This window comes from Pongo pygmaeus, chromosome 3, assembly GCF_028885625.2.
Source record: "Pongo pygmaeus isolate AG05252 chromosome 3, NHGRI_mPonPyg2-v2.0_pri, whole genome shotgun sequence".
Taxonomy (NCBI): Eukaryota; Metazoa; Chordata; class Mammalia; order Primates; family Hominidae; genus Pongo; species Pongo pygmaeus.
In genome coordinates this window covers 98,619,543-98,638,356 of record NC_072376.2, presented here as the reverse complement: position 1 = coordinate 98,638,356, position 18,814 = coordinate 98,619,543, and the positions used below count along the sequence as shown (strand labels likewise).

Here is an 18,814-nt window from a genome sequence, read left to right as displayed (position 1 = left end):
CATGAAGTCCTCAGTATAGTGCCTCACTCACAATAGATACTGTTAAATATTTATAGAATTATTCATTGAATCAGTGTGATGATAACTGGAATAAACTTTCTTTTAAAAATGTTTAATATTAAACATGACTATACATATAAATAATTCTACTTCTCTTTATAAGTAATTCTAAATAAAAATCAGAATGATTTTGTGGACAACATTCCATTGCTATTTTTAATTTGAGGTTTGCAGTCAATATGTATTTATCTTCTGTGATGTGAACTGTTATTTACTGATCTATCAAATTATATATATATATAAGCATATATCTAGCATTTACCATATATGAGATAATGTATTTTATGCTTTACAAATAGGTATCTTATTAATGAGGAATCATTAAGGAAAAAAATACCATCTTTTCTTTCCAGTAACTATTTAGAAAAAAAGACCATGTATAATTCACATGTGTACATATACAAACCTAGCAATGATTAAAGATGTGGAGAATTACAAGGATGTTACATGCTGAGTATTCTGTGTGTCGGATGATGGCTGTGGTGGTGGTATATAGGGTTTCTTCCAGTAACCAAGGAGCTGAGTTGTATGCCACTTAATAGGTATAATGACAAAATGCATTGAGAAATGTTGAAGGAAAAGATATAACTAGGCAAAAAATAACAGTTTGGATACTTCACCTGTGTAAATGGTTTTTGTGATTGTTAGTGAAGCCTGAACTGGTAGTATCTGTTGAACCAATTTAAGAATATTTTATTAATTTTACAAATTATAAGGATGACAGAAAAAATCTTGTTTCTCTATATTAATACAATTCTGTACAGAATGTTTTAGAAAAATAAGTGAAATACTTGTGTCTAGGTTCAGGCTCCAAATACATGAATTTTAGGAAGAACTAGGGGAGAAACTGTCAATTCCTAAGAGGCAATTTTTAAGATGTTTCAAGTGTTTGCTGGCCAAATTTTGGTGAGAAATGTAATGTGTGTTTAATGAATAGCATTTGGGAATTTAGATCTGACTCCTTATTGCCTCATGGATGAGATGTATAAATTTTGAGAGTTTCCTAACCATTTACCGTTTAGACCTCTGGTTTCTCTATGAAAATAAGTTGCTCATGTGTTTACTATGTTTTCTTTTAGTTCAAAATATCTGAATCTGTTATTCTTTCAAGTGCTGTAATAATATTTCACCTTATTAAAAATATTCATTTTTCATTATGAAACAAACATACATAAAAGTACAGAGCTATTAATGTGCATATTTCTATCTATATTTTCTAAAACTATATTTGTAACTATATTTGTTTTAAAAGATTGGGGACATATCGTAATACTCTTTTGTTACCGATTTTTTCCATTTTACAATATATTATGAACATGTATCTGTGTCATAATTTATAAATAGCTAAGTGGAATTATGTTCTAACAGTAATTACTTCATCATTTCCTTTTTATTGAACATTTAGTGTTTCTATTATTTTATTATAGATAATGCTGTGGTAAACATTCTTAGGGATTAATCTTATGGATTAAAATATAGATATTTGATTACTTCTTTAGTATAAGTTCTTAGGTATGGCATTGCTATTTAAATCTTAAATATATTGTTTTTCTTTCAACTTTTTCTGTTATGGCAAAATACACAGAACATAAAATTTGCCATCTTCACCATTTTTAATTATACAATTGAGTAGTGTTAAGTACATTGATCATGTGCAACTATCACCAACCACAGCATGTCAGAATTTCCTCCCTTTTTAAGGGTGAATACTTTTCCATTGTATGTATATAGAGAGAGCACATTTTGCTAATCTGTTCATCCCTGGATGGACACCTGAATTGCTTTCATGTTTTAGCTATTGTGAATAATGCTGCTATGAAGACAGGTGTACAAATATCTTTTTCAGACCCTGCTTTCAATTCTTTTGGGCATATAACCAGGCATGGAATTGCTGGATTATATGGTAATTCTATTTTTAATTTTTTAAGGTACTGCTGTGCCGTTTTCCAGGGTGGCTGTACTAATTTTCATTTTCACCAATAGGGCACAAGGGTTCACATTTCTCCACATCCTCAACAACACTTGTTATTTTCTGTAGTTTTGTTTGTTTGGTTTTTAATTTTTTTTGAAATAATAGCCATCCCAATGGATGTGAGGTGGTAACTTCAATACTTGAATAGTTTTTCTTTTTGAGACGGAGTCTCACTCTGTCACCCAGGCTGGAGTGCAGTGGCACAATCTTGGCTCACTGCAACCTCCGCCTCCTGGGTTCAAGCGATTCTCCTGCCTTAGCCTCCTGAGTAGCCGGGACTACAGGTGAGCACCACCATGCCTGGCTAATTTTTTGTATTTTTAGTAGAGACGGGGTTTCACCATGTTGGCCATGATGGTCTTGATCTCCTGACCTTGTGATTCACCTGCCTCAGTCTCCCAAAAGTGCTGGGATTACAGGCGTGAGCCACTGTGCCCTGCCAACTTGAATATTTTTTTAAAAATTTATTTAGTGTTAGTTTCTACATATTTTGGATTTGAATCTTTTTATCTGTATTATTTGAAAATATTTTCTCCCACTCCGTAGGTTGCCTTTTCACTCTATTGACAGTATCCTTTCATGCACAAGTTTTAAATTTTTATGAAGTCCAATTTGTCTATTTTTGCTTTTGTTGCTTGTGTCTTTCATGTTATATCCAAGAAATCATTGACAATCCAATATTGTGAAGGTTTGTTCTATGTTTTCTTATAATAGTTTGATCGTTTTTGCTCTTACATTTAGATCTTTGATCCATTATTAGTTAACTTTTGCATTTGTTGTTAGGTAAGGGTCCAACTTCATTTGTTTACATGTGGATATACAGTTTTCCCAGTACTGTTTGTTGAAAAGACTGTCCTTTCACCATTGAATGGTCTTGGCATCCTGGTTGAAAATTAATTGACTGTTTATGCCAAGGTTTTTTCTGGGGTTCCTATTCTATTTCATTGGTCTATCCATCAATCTTTATGCTAGTACCACACAGTTTTGATTATTGTAGCTTTGTAGTAGGTTTTGAAATCAGGAAGTGTGGGTCCTTCTGTTTTGTTCTTTTTTCAAGATTGTTTTGGCTACTTAAGTCTCCTTGAGACTTCATATGAATTTTAGGGTGGATTTGTCTGTTTTTGCAAAAATCAATGTGATTCTGATAAGGATTGCATTGAGTTTGCATATAGCTTTGGCTAGTATTGACATCTTAACAATATTAAGACATCCAATCTAGGAACATGAGATGTCTTTCTATTTTTTATGCCTTTTAAAAATACATTTCAGTATTTTTTTCTTTAGTTTTCATTGTACAAGTCTTTTACCTTCTTGGTTAAGTCAATTCCTAAGTATTTCATTCTTTCTGATGCTATTGTAATTTGAAATGTTTTCATAATTTCCTTTTCAGATTGTTCATTGTTAGTGTATAGAAATGCAATTGATTTTTGTGCGTTAACTTTGTATCCTGCTGCTTTGCTGAATCTGTTTATCAGTTCTAACAGTTTTTCTTTTTTTAAGGAATCTTAAGGGTTTTCTATGTAGAAAATCAGATTATCTGTGAACAAAGATAATTGTAATTTTTCCTTTCAAATTTGGATGACCTTTCTTTATTTCCTTCTTTCCTGTTTTTTTCCCTAATTGATCTGGCTGAAACTTCTAGAAATTTGTTGAATAGAAGGCGTAAAAGTGAACATCCTTACCTTGTTCCTGATGTCAGAGGAATATCTTTTGCTCTTTCACAATTGAGTATGATGTTCATGATGAGTTTTTCATATATGGTTCTTATTATGTTGAGATAGTTTCATTCTATTTTTAGTTTGTTGAGTGTTTTTTAAAATCACGAAAGGGTGTTGAATTTTGTCAAATGGTTTTTCTGCATCAACTGAAATAATCACATAATGTTTTCCTTCATTCTGTTAATGAGATATACTACATTGATTGATTTTTGTATGTTGAACCATCCTTGCATTCTAGCAATAAATCTCACTTGGTCATAGTATATAATCCTTTTAATGTGTTGCTAGTATTTTGTTGCTAAGAGTTTGTCAATATTTTGTTGAGGATTTTCCCATCAATATTCACAGGGATATTGGTCTGTGGTTTTATTTTCTTGTAATATCTTTGTCTGGCTTTTGTTTTAGGGCAATGTTGGTCTCACAGAATGAGTCTGGAAGTGTTCCCTCCTATTCAATTTTTAGAGAAAGTTTGAAAATAATTGGAGTTAGTTCTTCTTTGTATGGTAGAATGGTAGAATTCACCAGTGAAGCCATCAGGTCCAGGGCTTTTTCTTTGTCAGGATGTTTTTGATTATTGATTTAATTTCTTTGCTAGTTACAGGTCTATTCAGATTTTGTGTTTTTTAAATTGAGTCTGTATTAGTAGGTTTTGTGTTTCTAGGAGTTTGTCCATTTCATTTAGTTTAACCAATTTGTTGGCATACAATTAATCACAGTAATCTCTTATTGTCCTATTCCACTTCTTAGAATTTGTAGTAATGTCCCCACTCATATATCCACTTTCATTTCTGATTTCAGGAATTTGAGTCCTCCTTCTTTATCTTACTAAATCCAGCTAAAGATTTGTCAATTTTGTTAATCTTTTTAAAAAACAAACTTTCGATTTTGACAATTTTCTTTTTTGCTTTTCTATTCTCTATTTTGTTGGTCTCTGCTCAAATCTTTGTTATTTTCTTCCATTTGTCAGGTTTGAGTTTAATATGTTCTTCTTTTTCTAGTTCCTTAAGTTGTAAAGTTAGGTTGTTATTCAAGATCTTTCTCTCTTTTGTATTGTAAGCATTTGCAGCTCTAAATTTCTCCCTTAGCATTGCTTTTGTGGTGGCTTATAGGTTTTGTTATGTTGTATTTTCATTTTAATTCATCTCCTAGTAACTTATAATTTCCCTTATGATTTCTTATTTGATCCATTGGTTGTCTAAAAATGTTTTTATTAATTTCTACAAATTTCTGAATTGTTAAATTTTTCTCTGTTGTTGGTTTCTAACTTCATACTGTTGTGACCAGAGAAAATAGTGTATTATATCTTAGACTAATATATGGCCTATTCTGGAATATGTCCCACGTGCACTTCAGAATAATGTATATTGTTTTGTTTTGAGGAAGACGGTTCTGTATACGTGTATTAGCTATTGTTCATTTATTGTGCTGTTCAAGTTCTCTATTTCTTTACATATAATTTGTATTTGTATGGTTGTTATATTTACTATTTAGAATAGCATGTTGAAGTCTCCAACTACAGTGGTACATCTGTCAATTTCTCCTTCCAGTTTTGTGAATTTTTGCTTCCTATATTTTGATGGTCTATTATTAGGTGAATAAATGTTTATAATTGTTATATCTTCTTTTATATTGAATGCTTTATTAATACAGTGTTTGTCTCTTGTAAACTGTTTTTGATTTAAAGTTACTATGTCTGATGTTAGTATAACCATCCCTGTTCTCTTTATGGTTACTATTTGCATAGAATATCCTTTTTAGTTTGTTTTCAAGACAGGGTCTCACTTTGTTGCCCAGGCTGGAGTGCAGTGGTGTAATAATGGCCCATTGCAGCCTTGAATTCCTGGCTCAAGTGAGCCTCCTGCCTCAGCCTCCTGAGTAGCTAGGAATACAGGTGTGCACCACCATACCCAGCTAATTTTATAATTTTTTTTTTGTACAGACAAGGTCTTGATATGTTGCCCAGGCTGGTCTTGAACGCCTGACCAGAAGAGATCCTCCCACCTCAGCCTCCCAAAGTGCTAGATGCACAAATATATTTTTCCATCCTCTGACTTTCAGTCTATTTCTGTCTTTGGATCTAAAGCGAATCTCTTATAGATAGCATATAGTTGGATGATTTTTTAAAAAAAATCCATTCTGCCCACCTGTCTTTTGATAGAAGAATTTAGTCTACTTACATTTAAAGCAATTACTGAGGAGGAGGAACCTCTGGCATTTTGGTATTTGTTTTCTCTATGACTCAGAGCTTTTTTGTCCCTCATTTCCTGCATTATTGTCTTTTTTTCTTTCTTTCTTTCTTTTTTTTGTACTAAAATATTTTAATTCCCTTCTGATTTTCTTTTGTATAGATTCCATAACTGTTTTGTGTGTGTGTCTAGCATGGGGAATACATTTAATATGTTGAAGTTGTAGCACACCAATTTGAATTTATGCCAACTTAACTTCAATAACATACAAAATTCTGCTTTTTTCCAGCTTTGTCCTTAATCCCTTTATTTAGTTATTGATGTTATAAATCACATTTACGTTGTGTGTATCCAAAAACAAACAGTTCTTCTCAGTGCATTAGCCTCTTAAATTATGTAGAAAGCAAAGAGTAGAATTACAAACCATTATTGCAATAGTACTAACTTTTATAATCATCTATATATTTTCCTTTACTGAGTTTTTACTTCCTCATATGGTTTTGAGTGTCCTTTCATTTTAACCCGAATGACTTTATTTAGCATTTCTTGCAAAGCAGGTCTAGTGGTAGTGAACTCTTTCAGCTTTTATCTGGAAATGTCTTAATTTCTTTCCTACTTTTGAAAGACAGTTTTGTTAAACATTAGATTCTTGGTTGACACTTTTTTTCTTTTAACATTTTGAATATATTAGCCCACTCCCTTCTGCCCTCCAAAGTTTCTGATTAGAAATCTGCTAATAATCTTATTAAGAATCTCTTGTATGTGCTGAATCACTTCTTTCTCACTGCTTTCAATATTCTCTCTTCGTCTTTGGCTTTCAACAGTTTAATTTTAATGTGTCTCAGCATGGGGTCTTTTTGATTCATCCAACTTGGCATTTGTTGAGCTTCTTAGGTGTTTATATCTTTCATCAAACTTGGGAAGTTTTGGCAATTATTTCTTTATATAATCTTTCTACCCCTCTCTCTCTCTTCTTTTGAAACTCCACAATGTGTAAGTTGGTTCACTTAATGGTGTTCCACAGGTTGCTTAGGCTTTGTTTACTTTTTCTCAATCCTTCTTTCTGTCCTTCATAATCAGTAATTTTTATTGTTCTGTCTTCAAGTTCATTGATTCTTTACTCTGCTGCTCAAATCTTCCTTGGAGTTTGTCTCATGAATTTTTTTCACTTCACTTCTTGTACTTTTCAGCTCTAGAATTTCTTTTTTTCCTTTTTAGGATTTTTCTTTATTAATATTTTTATTGTTAATTTTCTTGACTTTTTCCATGTCTTCCTTCAGTTCCTTGAGCATCTTTGAGAGAATTGTTTTAAAGTCTTTGTCTAATAGTTTTGCCATCTGGCCTTTCTCAGGGATCGTTTTCTGTCTTTTTTTTCTTTGACTGAGCCATACTTCCCTTTTTTTTGTATGACTTGTGACTTTTGTTGAAAACAACCTAATTCCTTTTAAAATTTTTAATTTTCATGAGTACATGAGACATAGGTGTACATGAGATATTTGATATAGGCATACAATGCATACAAATCACATCAGGGTAAATAGGGTATCCATCGCCTCAAGCATTTAACCTTTGTGTTAGAAATAATGCAATTATAAATACTTTTAGTTATCTTTAAATGTATTATATAATTGTTATTGAACATTGAATTATTATTTAACCAGATTTTTCAATTTTTTTCTTATAGAGTCGTTTGAGCTCCTTATATATTCTGTTATTAATACTTTGTCAGATAGATAGTTTGCAAATATTTTCTCCCATTCTTTGGGTTATCTCTTCACTTCATGGACTGTTTCCTTTGCTGTGGATAAGTTTTTAACTTGTTATCCTATTTGTCTATTTTTGCTTTGGTTGCCTGTGCTTATGGGGTATTACTCAAGAAATATTTGCCCAGTTGAATGTCCTGGAGAGTTTCCCCAAAGTTTTCCTATAGAACTTTTATAGTTTGAGGTCTTACATTTAAGACTGTAATCCATTTTGATTTGAATTTTGTTTATTGTGAGAGATTAGGGTCTAGTTTTATTCTTCTGCATGTAGATATCCAGTTTTCTCAGCACCATTTATTGAAGAGACTGTTCTTTTCCCAATGTATGTTCATGGCAACTTTGTTGAAAATGAGTTCACTGTAGATGTATGGATTTGTTTATGGGTTCTCTCTTTTGTTCCATTGGTCTGTGTGTCTATTTTTATGCCAGCACCATACTGCTTTGGTTACTATAGCTCTGTAATATAATTTGAAGTCAGGTAATGTGATTCCTCCAGATTTGCTCTTTTGGCTTAGGACAGTTTTGGCTACTCTGGGTATTTTGTGGCTCCATATACATTTTAGGATTATTTTTTCTGTTTCTATGAAGAATGTCATTGGTACTTTGATAGGAAATGAATCATATCTGTAAATTACTTTGAGTAGGGTATAGACATTTTAACAGTATTGATTCCTCCAATACATAAACATGGACTGTTTTTCCATTTTATTGTGTTCTCCTCAATTTCTTTCATCAATGTAAAAACTGAAAATTTGAATCTACTAATATGATAACTATGGAAATCAGATTCTCCTTCTATCCCATAGTTTGCCGTTTTTAAATTTTGTTTTGTTTTGTTTTGTTTCTGATTGGTGTGGGCTTTCTTCATACTGAGGATTAGCCTAGAAATTGCGAGCCTTCAATAGACTCCAGAGTTCCAAAATAGTTACCTCATTCAAATTCTATCAGTAAGTGCAATTGTTGTCTAGGTAGGGAGGCAGACTACTGGTGCTTCCTACTTCAGCTTTTATTCATTAACAGTGTTTTAAATTTTATATACGTGAATACATCAGTACTGTCATTTTCATGTGCTTCTTAAACATTGCTTTAGAAATGTATCCATATTGTTACGTTTAGATCCAGTTTATTCACCTCAAGACTTGTATTTTCCTTCATGAATACATTTCTGTCATGGTAGGTTGTTAGTTTTGTTGACTTTTTGCTATTAAAAACTGAGATATAATGAACACGATCCCTCCTTGCATTTTGTGTCAAGTTTCTCAATGTAGATACATACAAGTGGAATCATTGATTTGTTTGGCTTACATAGCTTCAACCTTACCAACTATTGTCAGTTTGTTCTTTAATATTGTTGTATAGGAACAAGCAATTAGAGTCTTATATACTAACTATTGTATTAATCTTCTAATGTCCCTATAAAGTTGCCAACATTAGGTATTATCAGATACTATTGATTTGTCTCCAGAAATTCTTAATTATTTTATTGGTTAAAATAATTGGTGGTTGCTATTGCAATGTCTATCTAAACAATCCTGTTGTCTTCAGTGGAGAACAGTTTGTTTTTTTCAATTCGTATGCCAATTTTTAAAATTTCATTTCATTTCCAGAGTACTATTGAATAGAAATAATGATAGCAGACATCTTTATATTTTATTAAATCTGAGAGAGAATGCCTCTTTTTCTTGTTTTCATCATTAAATATGATATTTGTTGCTTTTGATAGAAAACTCTTACCCGCTTATGAAAAATGTCTCTTTTTCTAGTTGGTGAAATATATTTGTGTGTTTTAACCATGAATAGATTTGAAATGGTATCAAATTATTTTCTCTATCTACTGAATATGACAAGGATTTTTCTCTTTTAATGTGTTAAATATATTGAGTTACATTACTAGATATTCTCAATTTGCCATATGCTTGTGTACTTGGGATAAACTCGGTTTTGTGTATTTTTTTTCCTAACATATAATTTTGGTTGATAATTTTTAAAATTTTTCACCTGTATGTTCATAAGATTGTACTATAATTTTCTTGTCTTATTTTATCTTTGTATGATAGTTTATGAACCTCAACAAATTAATAGGAGGATTTCTCACTTTTTTGTTATTTTATAACGGTTTGTATAAAAAGCAAGATATACTTATACTTTTCTATACTATCCTTAAGGTTTTTTTACACTTGATTTATCAATTACTGAGGAAGATGTGTTAAAATCTCTCACTGTGATGGTGAATTTTTCAGTTTTCTTTGTAGTCTTATAATTGTGTTAATATTTGCTTTACACATTTTGAGGTAATGCTAAGTGTATATAAGTCCAAGACTGTTACGTTTTCTTGGGGAGTTTCTCTTTTGTCATTAAGTAATGACTGTTATAATTTTTAATAATATTTTTTGCCTTGAAGACTATTTTGTTAATGTAAGATACTAGCTCTCTTTGATTTAAATATTTTTTTATGTGGTAGGGGTATCTATCCCTTACCGCTTAAAAATCTCTTTCAACTGCTCTGTGTTATGGCTTAGTCATGATAGCTATAATTTTTTTCTTTAATTCCATTTAATGTAATAGTCACTGACTTCTCACTTTTACTGCTTTTCACTGCCTTTTGGGTTTTACGGTTATTGTAGAATTGTTTGTGTTGACTTCTTGTTATATTCCATCTCAGCAGTTCTGACTTTCCAAAATAATGGAAAGAACAATTTTTTATAATTTTAAGAAAAATATCTGAGAGTGCTACAATCTCAGATCAGCTCACATAGACTATGACTTGTGTAACCCACTGCCATTTTGCAGTCTACAATTTAAGCCATGCATACTGTCTACTGTTTAGTAAAAAGAAAAAGAATTGGGAAATTCCTGTGATATGATTTCTTTTTTTTTTTAATTCTTGGCATTGAATTTCTTTTTTATTTTATTTTATTCTATTATTATTATACTTTAAGTTTTAGGGTACATGTGCACAATGTGCAGGTTAGTTACATATGTATACAAGAGTAATCTCATTGGAGTTGGAAGAAGGAAAGAAATAATGTCAATAAGCTGTCTGCAGTGCCCCAGAAGTCCTTAAACATGGCTGGATTTACAAAACTGAAGTTGTCACCATTCTGAGTTTCCTCTTTTGTTTCCATTCAGATTCCACACATTATTTCTCATATTTGTATGCTGTCTGTGTCTATGCTTACCATATTACTGGATCATTATAGTATTGGGAATAATTTGTTGTACTAGCTATCTTGATTGGTGTCCTTTTCTCTCATTGGTGATAACTCTAATGTTAATTAATTTTCTTCCCACTGGTTGCAAATCATACTATTTTGTGTCATCAAAATTAAAGAATTTTACTTCTATCTTGTTATATGAACAATATTTTAAGAAACATCTAAGTTTTAAATGTAAAACTATGGAGATTTTATGAGAAATTAGATATTATTTTAGAAATTATTTTGTGCATTTATATACTTACGGTTGGAGACATTAAATTAGTTTGGCCTTTCTATTGAGGTTAATGGTATACTTCTGGTTCTTTGTCGGTTAGCATGCTCTAAATCAGAGGTTGGCAAACTTTTTCTATAAAGGCCAACTAGTAAGTATCTTAGGCTTTATAGCTCATGCAGTTCCTCCCACGATTACTCAGTTTTGCCACTGTAATGTGAAAGCAGCCATCGACAATTTATAAACTAATGGATGGCTATGTTTTGATACAATTTTATTTATTGAAACAGGTGATTAACTGAATTTGACTGATGGACCATAACTTGCTGCCTCCTGCTCTAAGTGATAGCACATCTACTTAAGAATTTGACAGTATGTTGAAGTGAGCGTGTGCACAGTTCTTATTAGAAAATTAAATTTAATTCTATTTTCTACTGCAGCCCCTGAAAAGATAATTACTTGTTTCAAGGCATATTTTTCATCTGGTCTTTTGCATATTATAGGGAGAATCCTTTTGAACATGGAAGAGACAGAGTGTGTCTATGACAGCTTGCAAGCATATATATGATACAAGAACACAAAGTCATTTTTAATTAACAATGACTTTGTGTTCTTGTATCATACATATGCTTGCAGGCTGTTATAAAAGTCATTTATAGTAAATCTGCTATGTAATAAATACAAAAATTACTTATAAGTAATGACATCATATACTGATTGAACTTAGAAACTGTTGGAATTTTTTTTTTAAATAATTAGTAGTTCATGGTTTTTCCTTGTATATATTGCAGTTCAGTGACAAACCATGGAATCCTGGAGCTGCCCAGAACAATTTGATTTTTGCATTTGTGAAGCTTCTTAAACCTCCTGTGGTTTAGTTGACACATCTCATATACACAAGAATTTAAACATTGATCTAAGCTGTGAAAACATGTCATAGTTACATTATCTTACAGCAGCTGCTGTGCATCAATTCAGCCTAATAAATTCTTAAGTGTATTTCATTCATGCAACTTGGCCTATTGCTTTGTTTGGAGTATCCAGTAATTCCTATAGACATATAATAAAGAGAAACTCAGTACAGTGTATAGCATAGCAAGAAATGCACATATGGGGCTTTTCCCAGAAGAACAACTAGTGATTGAAAGCACTAAACTCCCTAAATTAGCATCTCCTTCTCTTTCAAGCTACTTACAGGTCCTATATTGCACTAATATATTGTCACTAATTTCACTTTAGCATAATATTGAGATACCACCTTGATCATCTGTGTTGTTTCTATGCAATGGGCCAAATGCTCTCTGCCATGCTACCAGGAAAAACAATTAGCAAACAAATTTTTTGTAATTTGCTGGGATTGTCATAGTAAACATTTTTTGTCTTTTAAAGTGTCTTCCTAGAACAAGAAGGTTACACAGTGACTTCGTAACTTTTTAGCTATGGTGTTACACTGGAGTCTTTGTAATGCAAACTGGGAAAGGTCAGGATGCCTGCTTTTCATAGCAAGATTATTCATTCATTAAAAATTAAAACACATTGTTTGTTTCGGGGCGGGCGTGCTGGATGTCATTATTTCCCACGTGCCCACTTCAGAGTACAGAACTGAAACGTCCCTGCTGGGTAGCATTTCTGAAGTCATTGTGCTTGGATTATTTTCTTCATATTTCTACTACTGCAAACTCCTCACTCCTAATTTGTTAGTATCAAATGTATCACAAATTCACAGGTTTCAATATGAGGAGATAATTTGAAAATGTAGATTTGTACTTTTAAAATTGGGTTCTTCTTTCATTCAGTAAACATTTTCTCAACATTATCTATATACCAACAATAGTGGTAGGCCCTGGGGTTGTGAAGATTAATAAAACATAGTCATTTTCCTTGAGAAGGTCTTAAATAGAATGGAAAAGACATATAAATGAATGGTTACAATACTATACAATATTCATAACAAAAGTAATGAACCAAGTGCTGTGAGAAGACTGAGGGAAAGATCAAAGAGTGATTGGAAGACTTCCCTGTTTAATGTATGCTACAAGACAGTGAGCAACAATGAAACAATGTATTTTCAATGCTGAAAATGAACAGTTTGAAAATAGAAATAAAATAAAAATACCATTTAAAATAATATCAAAACCCATGAATGCTTACAAATAAACCTTAAAGAAGAGTATAAGAACTATACACCTTTATACTATGTGAGTAAATACAAAGTACCTTTTTGGTAATTTCTTTCAAATATAATTGCCTCTTTAAAGCACAACTAATAGCAATGTTTTATGAGGTCTATAATGTGTGTATAAGTAAAATATGTAACATCAATAGCCCAAAGAATTGGAGAGGAAAATGGAAGTATACTATTATAAGTTTCTTAAGCTATATGTGAAGCAGAATATTATTTGAAGCTAGATTATTATAAATTAAAAATATAGGGTGTTAACTCTAGAACAACCACTAAAAAAAGAAGAAGAAAAAGACAATTTAAAGCTTCACGAAGAATATATAGGAGAATATCTCCGTGAACCTGGGGATAGGCACAAAGCCAAAAACAAGCTAATCATAAAAGGAAAATAAATTAAAAAATAAATTCATAAAATTAAAAATACTACTAATTTAAAAATAACATTAATAAGCTGAATATGTGAGCTGAAGTCTGAGAGAAAATATTCGTAATGCGTGTCTCTAACAGAAGACTTTTATCTGGAATAGATAAAGCATTTCTATAATTTGTAATATAAAGATAAAGCCTTCTCCCCACCCACAGTCCACTATCCATTGAGCAAAAGACTTGGAAGAGCACTTCACCAAGGAAGATAAACAAATGGCCAATAAACACATAAAAATTTCTCAAAATTATTGGTCAGCATTATATTTTTGAACACTCACTAAAATGATTAAAATTTAGAAAACGGATTACATCAAATGTTGGCAGGGATGTGAAGCAACTGAATTTTCTTACATTGCTGCAGGATATTGAAAATGGTTCTGGCAGCTTTTAAAAAGTTAAACATATTCCTTCAACCTAAGTGTTGAAGGAATGGATAAAGAAACTGTGGTACATATATATACACAATGGAATATTGTTAAAGTATAAAAGAGAATGAGATCCTGTCATTTACAACAACATGGACAGAACTGGAGGATGTTATGTGAAGGGAAATAAGCCAAGCATGAAAAGACAAATGTTGCATGTTCTCACTCATATGTGGGAACTAAAGAAATTGATCTCATGGAGATAGAGTAGAATGATAATTACCAAAGGCTGGGAAGGGTAGTGGAGAGGAAGGAGTAAAGAGGGAATAGTTAATGGGTACTGAAATACAATTAGATAGAAGCAATAAGATTTAGTGTTCAGTAGGATGATTCTAGTTGACAATAATTTATTGTATATTTTAAAATAACTAAAAGAGTGGAATTAGAATGTTCCTAACCCAAAGAAATGATAAATGCTTGAGGTGATGGATATCTCAATTACCCTGATTTAGTCATTACACATTGTATGCTTGTATCAAAATTTCACATGTACCCCATAAATATGTATAGCTGTCATGTATCCATAAAAATTAGATATTAAAAAAATTACACATAATACTATTCCTCAATCCAATAATTTCTTCTCTAGGTATTTTCCCTAGAGAAATGAAAACATACTTATGCAAAAAGACACATTCATAAATGATCATAGCAGCAGCATTATAATATCCAAAAAATAGAAACATCTCAACTATCCAAATGCAGAATCAATTAACAAGCTATGGTACATTTTTATGGGACAATTGCTGATAAATACAGTAACGTGGATGAATACTAAAGACATTTTGCTGCGCAAAAAGAGCCCAACAAAACAGAGTACATACTGTGTAATTTCATTTACATTAGTTCTAGGAGAATAACTAATTTATAATGAAAGAAGTTAGAACACTGTTTGGAGGGTAAGGAGTATTTTCCAAAAAAGGCTTCCTCCTAAAGTTTATTGAAAACTTCCTATAGTAAGCTTTATGCAGTGTCTCCAGTATGACTTCCCACTGTAGATAGGTCTAAATCTTGTTTCCTGTACTCTGCATGCTACATTTTAAGAACTGAAGTTCTGAGTGGCTGGCAAGATGGCTGGCAAATTGTCTCTGTTTGCAGATGACATGATTGTGTATTTAGAAAACCCCATTGTCTCAGCCCCAAATCTCCTTAAGCTGATAAGCAACTTCAGCAAAGTCTCAGGATGCAAAATCAGTGTGCAAAAATCACAAGCATTCCTATACACCAATAGTAGACAGAGAGCCAAATCATGAGTGAACTCCCATTCACAACTGCTACAAAGAGAACAAAATACCTAGGAAAACAACTTACAAGGGATATGAAGGACCTTGAAGAACAAGGAGAACTATGAACCACTGCTCAAGGAAATAAGAGAGGACACAAACAAATGGAAAAACATTCCATGCTCATGGATAGGAAGAATCAATATTGTGAAAATGGCCATACTGCCCAAAGTAATTTATAGAGATTAATGCTATCCTCATCAAGCTACCATTGACTTTCTTCACAGAATTAGAAAAAACTACTTAAAATTTCATATGGAACCAAAAAAGAGCCCATATAGCCAAGACAATCCTAAGCAAAGAGAACAATGCTGGAGGCATCATCATGCTACATGATTTCAAACTATACTACAAGGCTACAGTAACCAAAACAGCATGGTGCTGGTATCAAAACAAATATATAGACCAATGGAACAGAACAGAGGCCTCAGAAATAATGCCACACATCTACAACCATCTGATCTTCGACAAACCTGACAAAAACAAGCCATGAGGAAAGGATTCCCTATTTAACAAATGGTGTTAGGAAAACTGGCTAGCCATATGCAGAAAACTGAAACTGGACCCCTTCCTTACAACTTATACAAAAATTAGCTTGAGATGGATTACAGACTTAAACATAAGACCTAAAACCATAAAAACTCTAGAAGAAAACCTAGGCAATACCATTCAGGACATAGGCATGGGCAAAGACTTCATGACTAAAACACCAAAAAGCAATGGCAACAAAAGCCAAAATTGACAAATGGGATCTAATTAAAGAGCTTCTGCACAGCAAAAGAAACTGTCATCAGAGTGAACAGGCAACCTACAGAATGGGAGAAAATTTTTGCAATGTATCCATCTGACAAAGGGCTAATATCCAGAATCTATAAAGAACTTTAAAAAATTTACAAGAAAAAAGCATACAACCCCATCAAAAAGTGGGTGAAGGATATGAACAGACACTTCTCAAAAGAAGACATTTATGCAGCCAACAAACATATGAAAAAAAGCTTATCATCACTAGTCATTAGAGAAATGCAAATCAAAACCACAATGAGATAACATCTCATGCCAGTTAGAATGGCGATCATTAAAAAGTCAGGAAACAAAGATGCTGGAGAGGATGTGGAGAAATAGAAATGCTTTACAATGTTGGTGGGAGTGTAAATTAGTGCAACCATTGTGGAAGACACTGTGGCAATTCCTCAAGGATCTAGAACCAGAAATACCATTTGACCCAGCAATCCCATTACTGGGTATATATCCAAAGGATTACAAATCATTCTACTATAAAGACGTATGCACACTTACGTTTATTGCAGTACTGTTCACAATAGCAAAGACTTGCAACCAACCCAAATGCTCATCAGTGATAGACTGGATGAAGAAAATGTGGCACATATACACCATGCAATACTATGCATCCATAAAGGGGATGAGTTCATGTCCTTTGCAGTGACATGGATGAAGCTGGAAACCATCATTCTCAGCAAACTAACACAGGAACCGAAAACCAAACACTGCATGTTCTCACTCATAAGTGGGAGCTGAACAATGAGAACACATGGACACAGGGAGGGGAACATCACACACAGGAGCCTGTCAGGGTGGGGTCTAGGGGAGGGATAGCATTCAGAGAAATACCTAATGTAGATGATGGGTTGATGGGTGCAGCAAACCACCATGGCACGTGTATACCTATGTAACGAACCTGCATGTTCTGCACATGTATCCCAGTACTTAAAGTATAATTAAAAAAATACAAATAAAAAAAGAAGTAAAGTTCTAGTCATCAGACATCAGCAGATGGCCTGTGTCAAACAGCGGCCTCAGCTCATTTACTTCTCTGCATGTATCCTTTCACATTGTTTTCAACTTCTCAGAACTTTTCATGCTTTTATTTTTGACAACTCAGCTATGCATTCTGAAAGATGTTTTGTGTATTTTATGTTAACATTTTTAGGGATTTTGCACTGATAGTGATTTTCAGGACATCTATCAATCCTTGCCAGAAACAGAAGTCGCATATTGATGGTGTTTTTAAATGGTTTAATCTGACAGTATTGTGCGTTTTGCACACAATAAACATTCAACAAAGTGTGTTTAATTGAACCGAAAAAAATTTATTTGGATTTCTCTGATGTTGCTGTGTCATTCTCAAATAACTTAGTACCTAATTTGACATTACTACCATTAGATAACTTTTCCTCTTCTTAAAACTTTGCAAACTTATAGAATATTTTGAACATACAGAAAATGATATAATTGAATTTTTGTACTTCCCACCAAGATTAAACTTATGTTAATATGGTGCCCAATACTTTTTACTCCACAATTATATATACTTAAAAGCAATATATAATCATTTTTGTATATTTTGTAATTTTAAAATTTCACACAAATATAGTATATTCTTTATATCTGTTACAAACTGCTTTTCTTCTCAGTCAATATCATGTTTGAAAAATTTATCTATACCGATACACTAAGCTCTAATATAATTACTCTAAGTCCTATATAGAATTCTATTATAAATTATATTTTATTTAATAGTGCTTTTATTCTACAATAAATATATATATATCCTGTTGAGCATATGTTTGAGGGTTTTTTTTTGTAAATTAAATGTTAAGAACTGAAAATGCTTTATAACAGGATGTATTCCCCTTTAAATTATTAGGTATGTCCACTTTCTTATATCTAATCTTTATGAGTGTGATGGAATTTATCATTATAAAAGATAGGACATTTTAACCTTATTTCATTATTAAATACTATTTGTGAAAGGTATAGTACAGGTCAAGATAAGGATTATGTTGGAGATATATTGTGCATGGTACTTTGCATATAACTCAAATTATGCCAAAATCTATATTGTTATATAATGAAAAATTAGTGATTTGAAAATTTATGCTCCACTTCTTTTTCTTCTAGGTATTTATGAGCCTCCATTTCTTATACTACTGCAGTGAACCAACATTGGATGTGAAAATTGCCTTTTGTCAGGTGTGTGTTCCTTACAGGTAAAACAAGGTACAGTATATTCCCTTGTATTTCCACTTTAACATATCATTTGCATACATTCCACACCAAAGTCAGTATTTATATCATATTAAAAGTAGTTCAGAATTAGAAGCTGGCAAGACGGCTGAATAGAAACAGCTCCAGTCTCCAGCTCCCAGTGAGATCAACACAGAAGAGAAGTGATTTCTGCATTTCCACCTGAGGCACCTGGTTCATCTCACTGGGAATGGTTAGACAGTGGGTGCAGCCCACAGAGGGTGAGCTGAAGCAGGGTGGGGCGTTGCCTCACCCAGGAAGCGCAAGGGGTCAGGGAACTCCCTCCCCTAGCCAAGGGAAGCCATGAGGGACTGTGCTGTGAGAA

The 18,814-nt window shown here is 32.5% G+C and overlaps 1 protein-coding gene across 5 annotated transcripts in view; it reads left to right on the top strand.

Moving 5' to 3' along the window:
* MAPK10 (mitogen-activated protein kinase 10) overlaps window positions 1–18,814 on the top strand; it is a 336,739-nt gene that overhangs the window by 139,495 nt on the left and 178,430 nt on the right. For 4 of the 5 annotated variants that reach the window (XM_054485266.1, XM_054485265.1, XM_054485269.1 and 1 more), the window contains exon 3: window positions 18,364–18,435. In XM_054485266.1, coding sequence (XP_054341241.1) covers window positions 18,370–18,435 — 66 coding nt within the window. In that variant the 5' untranslated portion in view covers window positions 18,364–18,369. Of the gene's footprint in view, window positions 1–18,363; window positions 18,463–18,814 lie in introns of all 5 variants that reach the window. The other variant, XM_054485267.1, reaches the window with a different exon arrangement.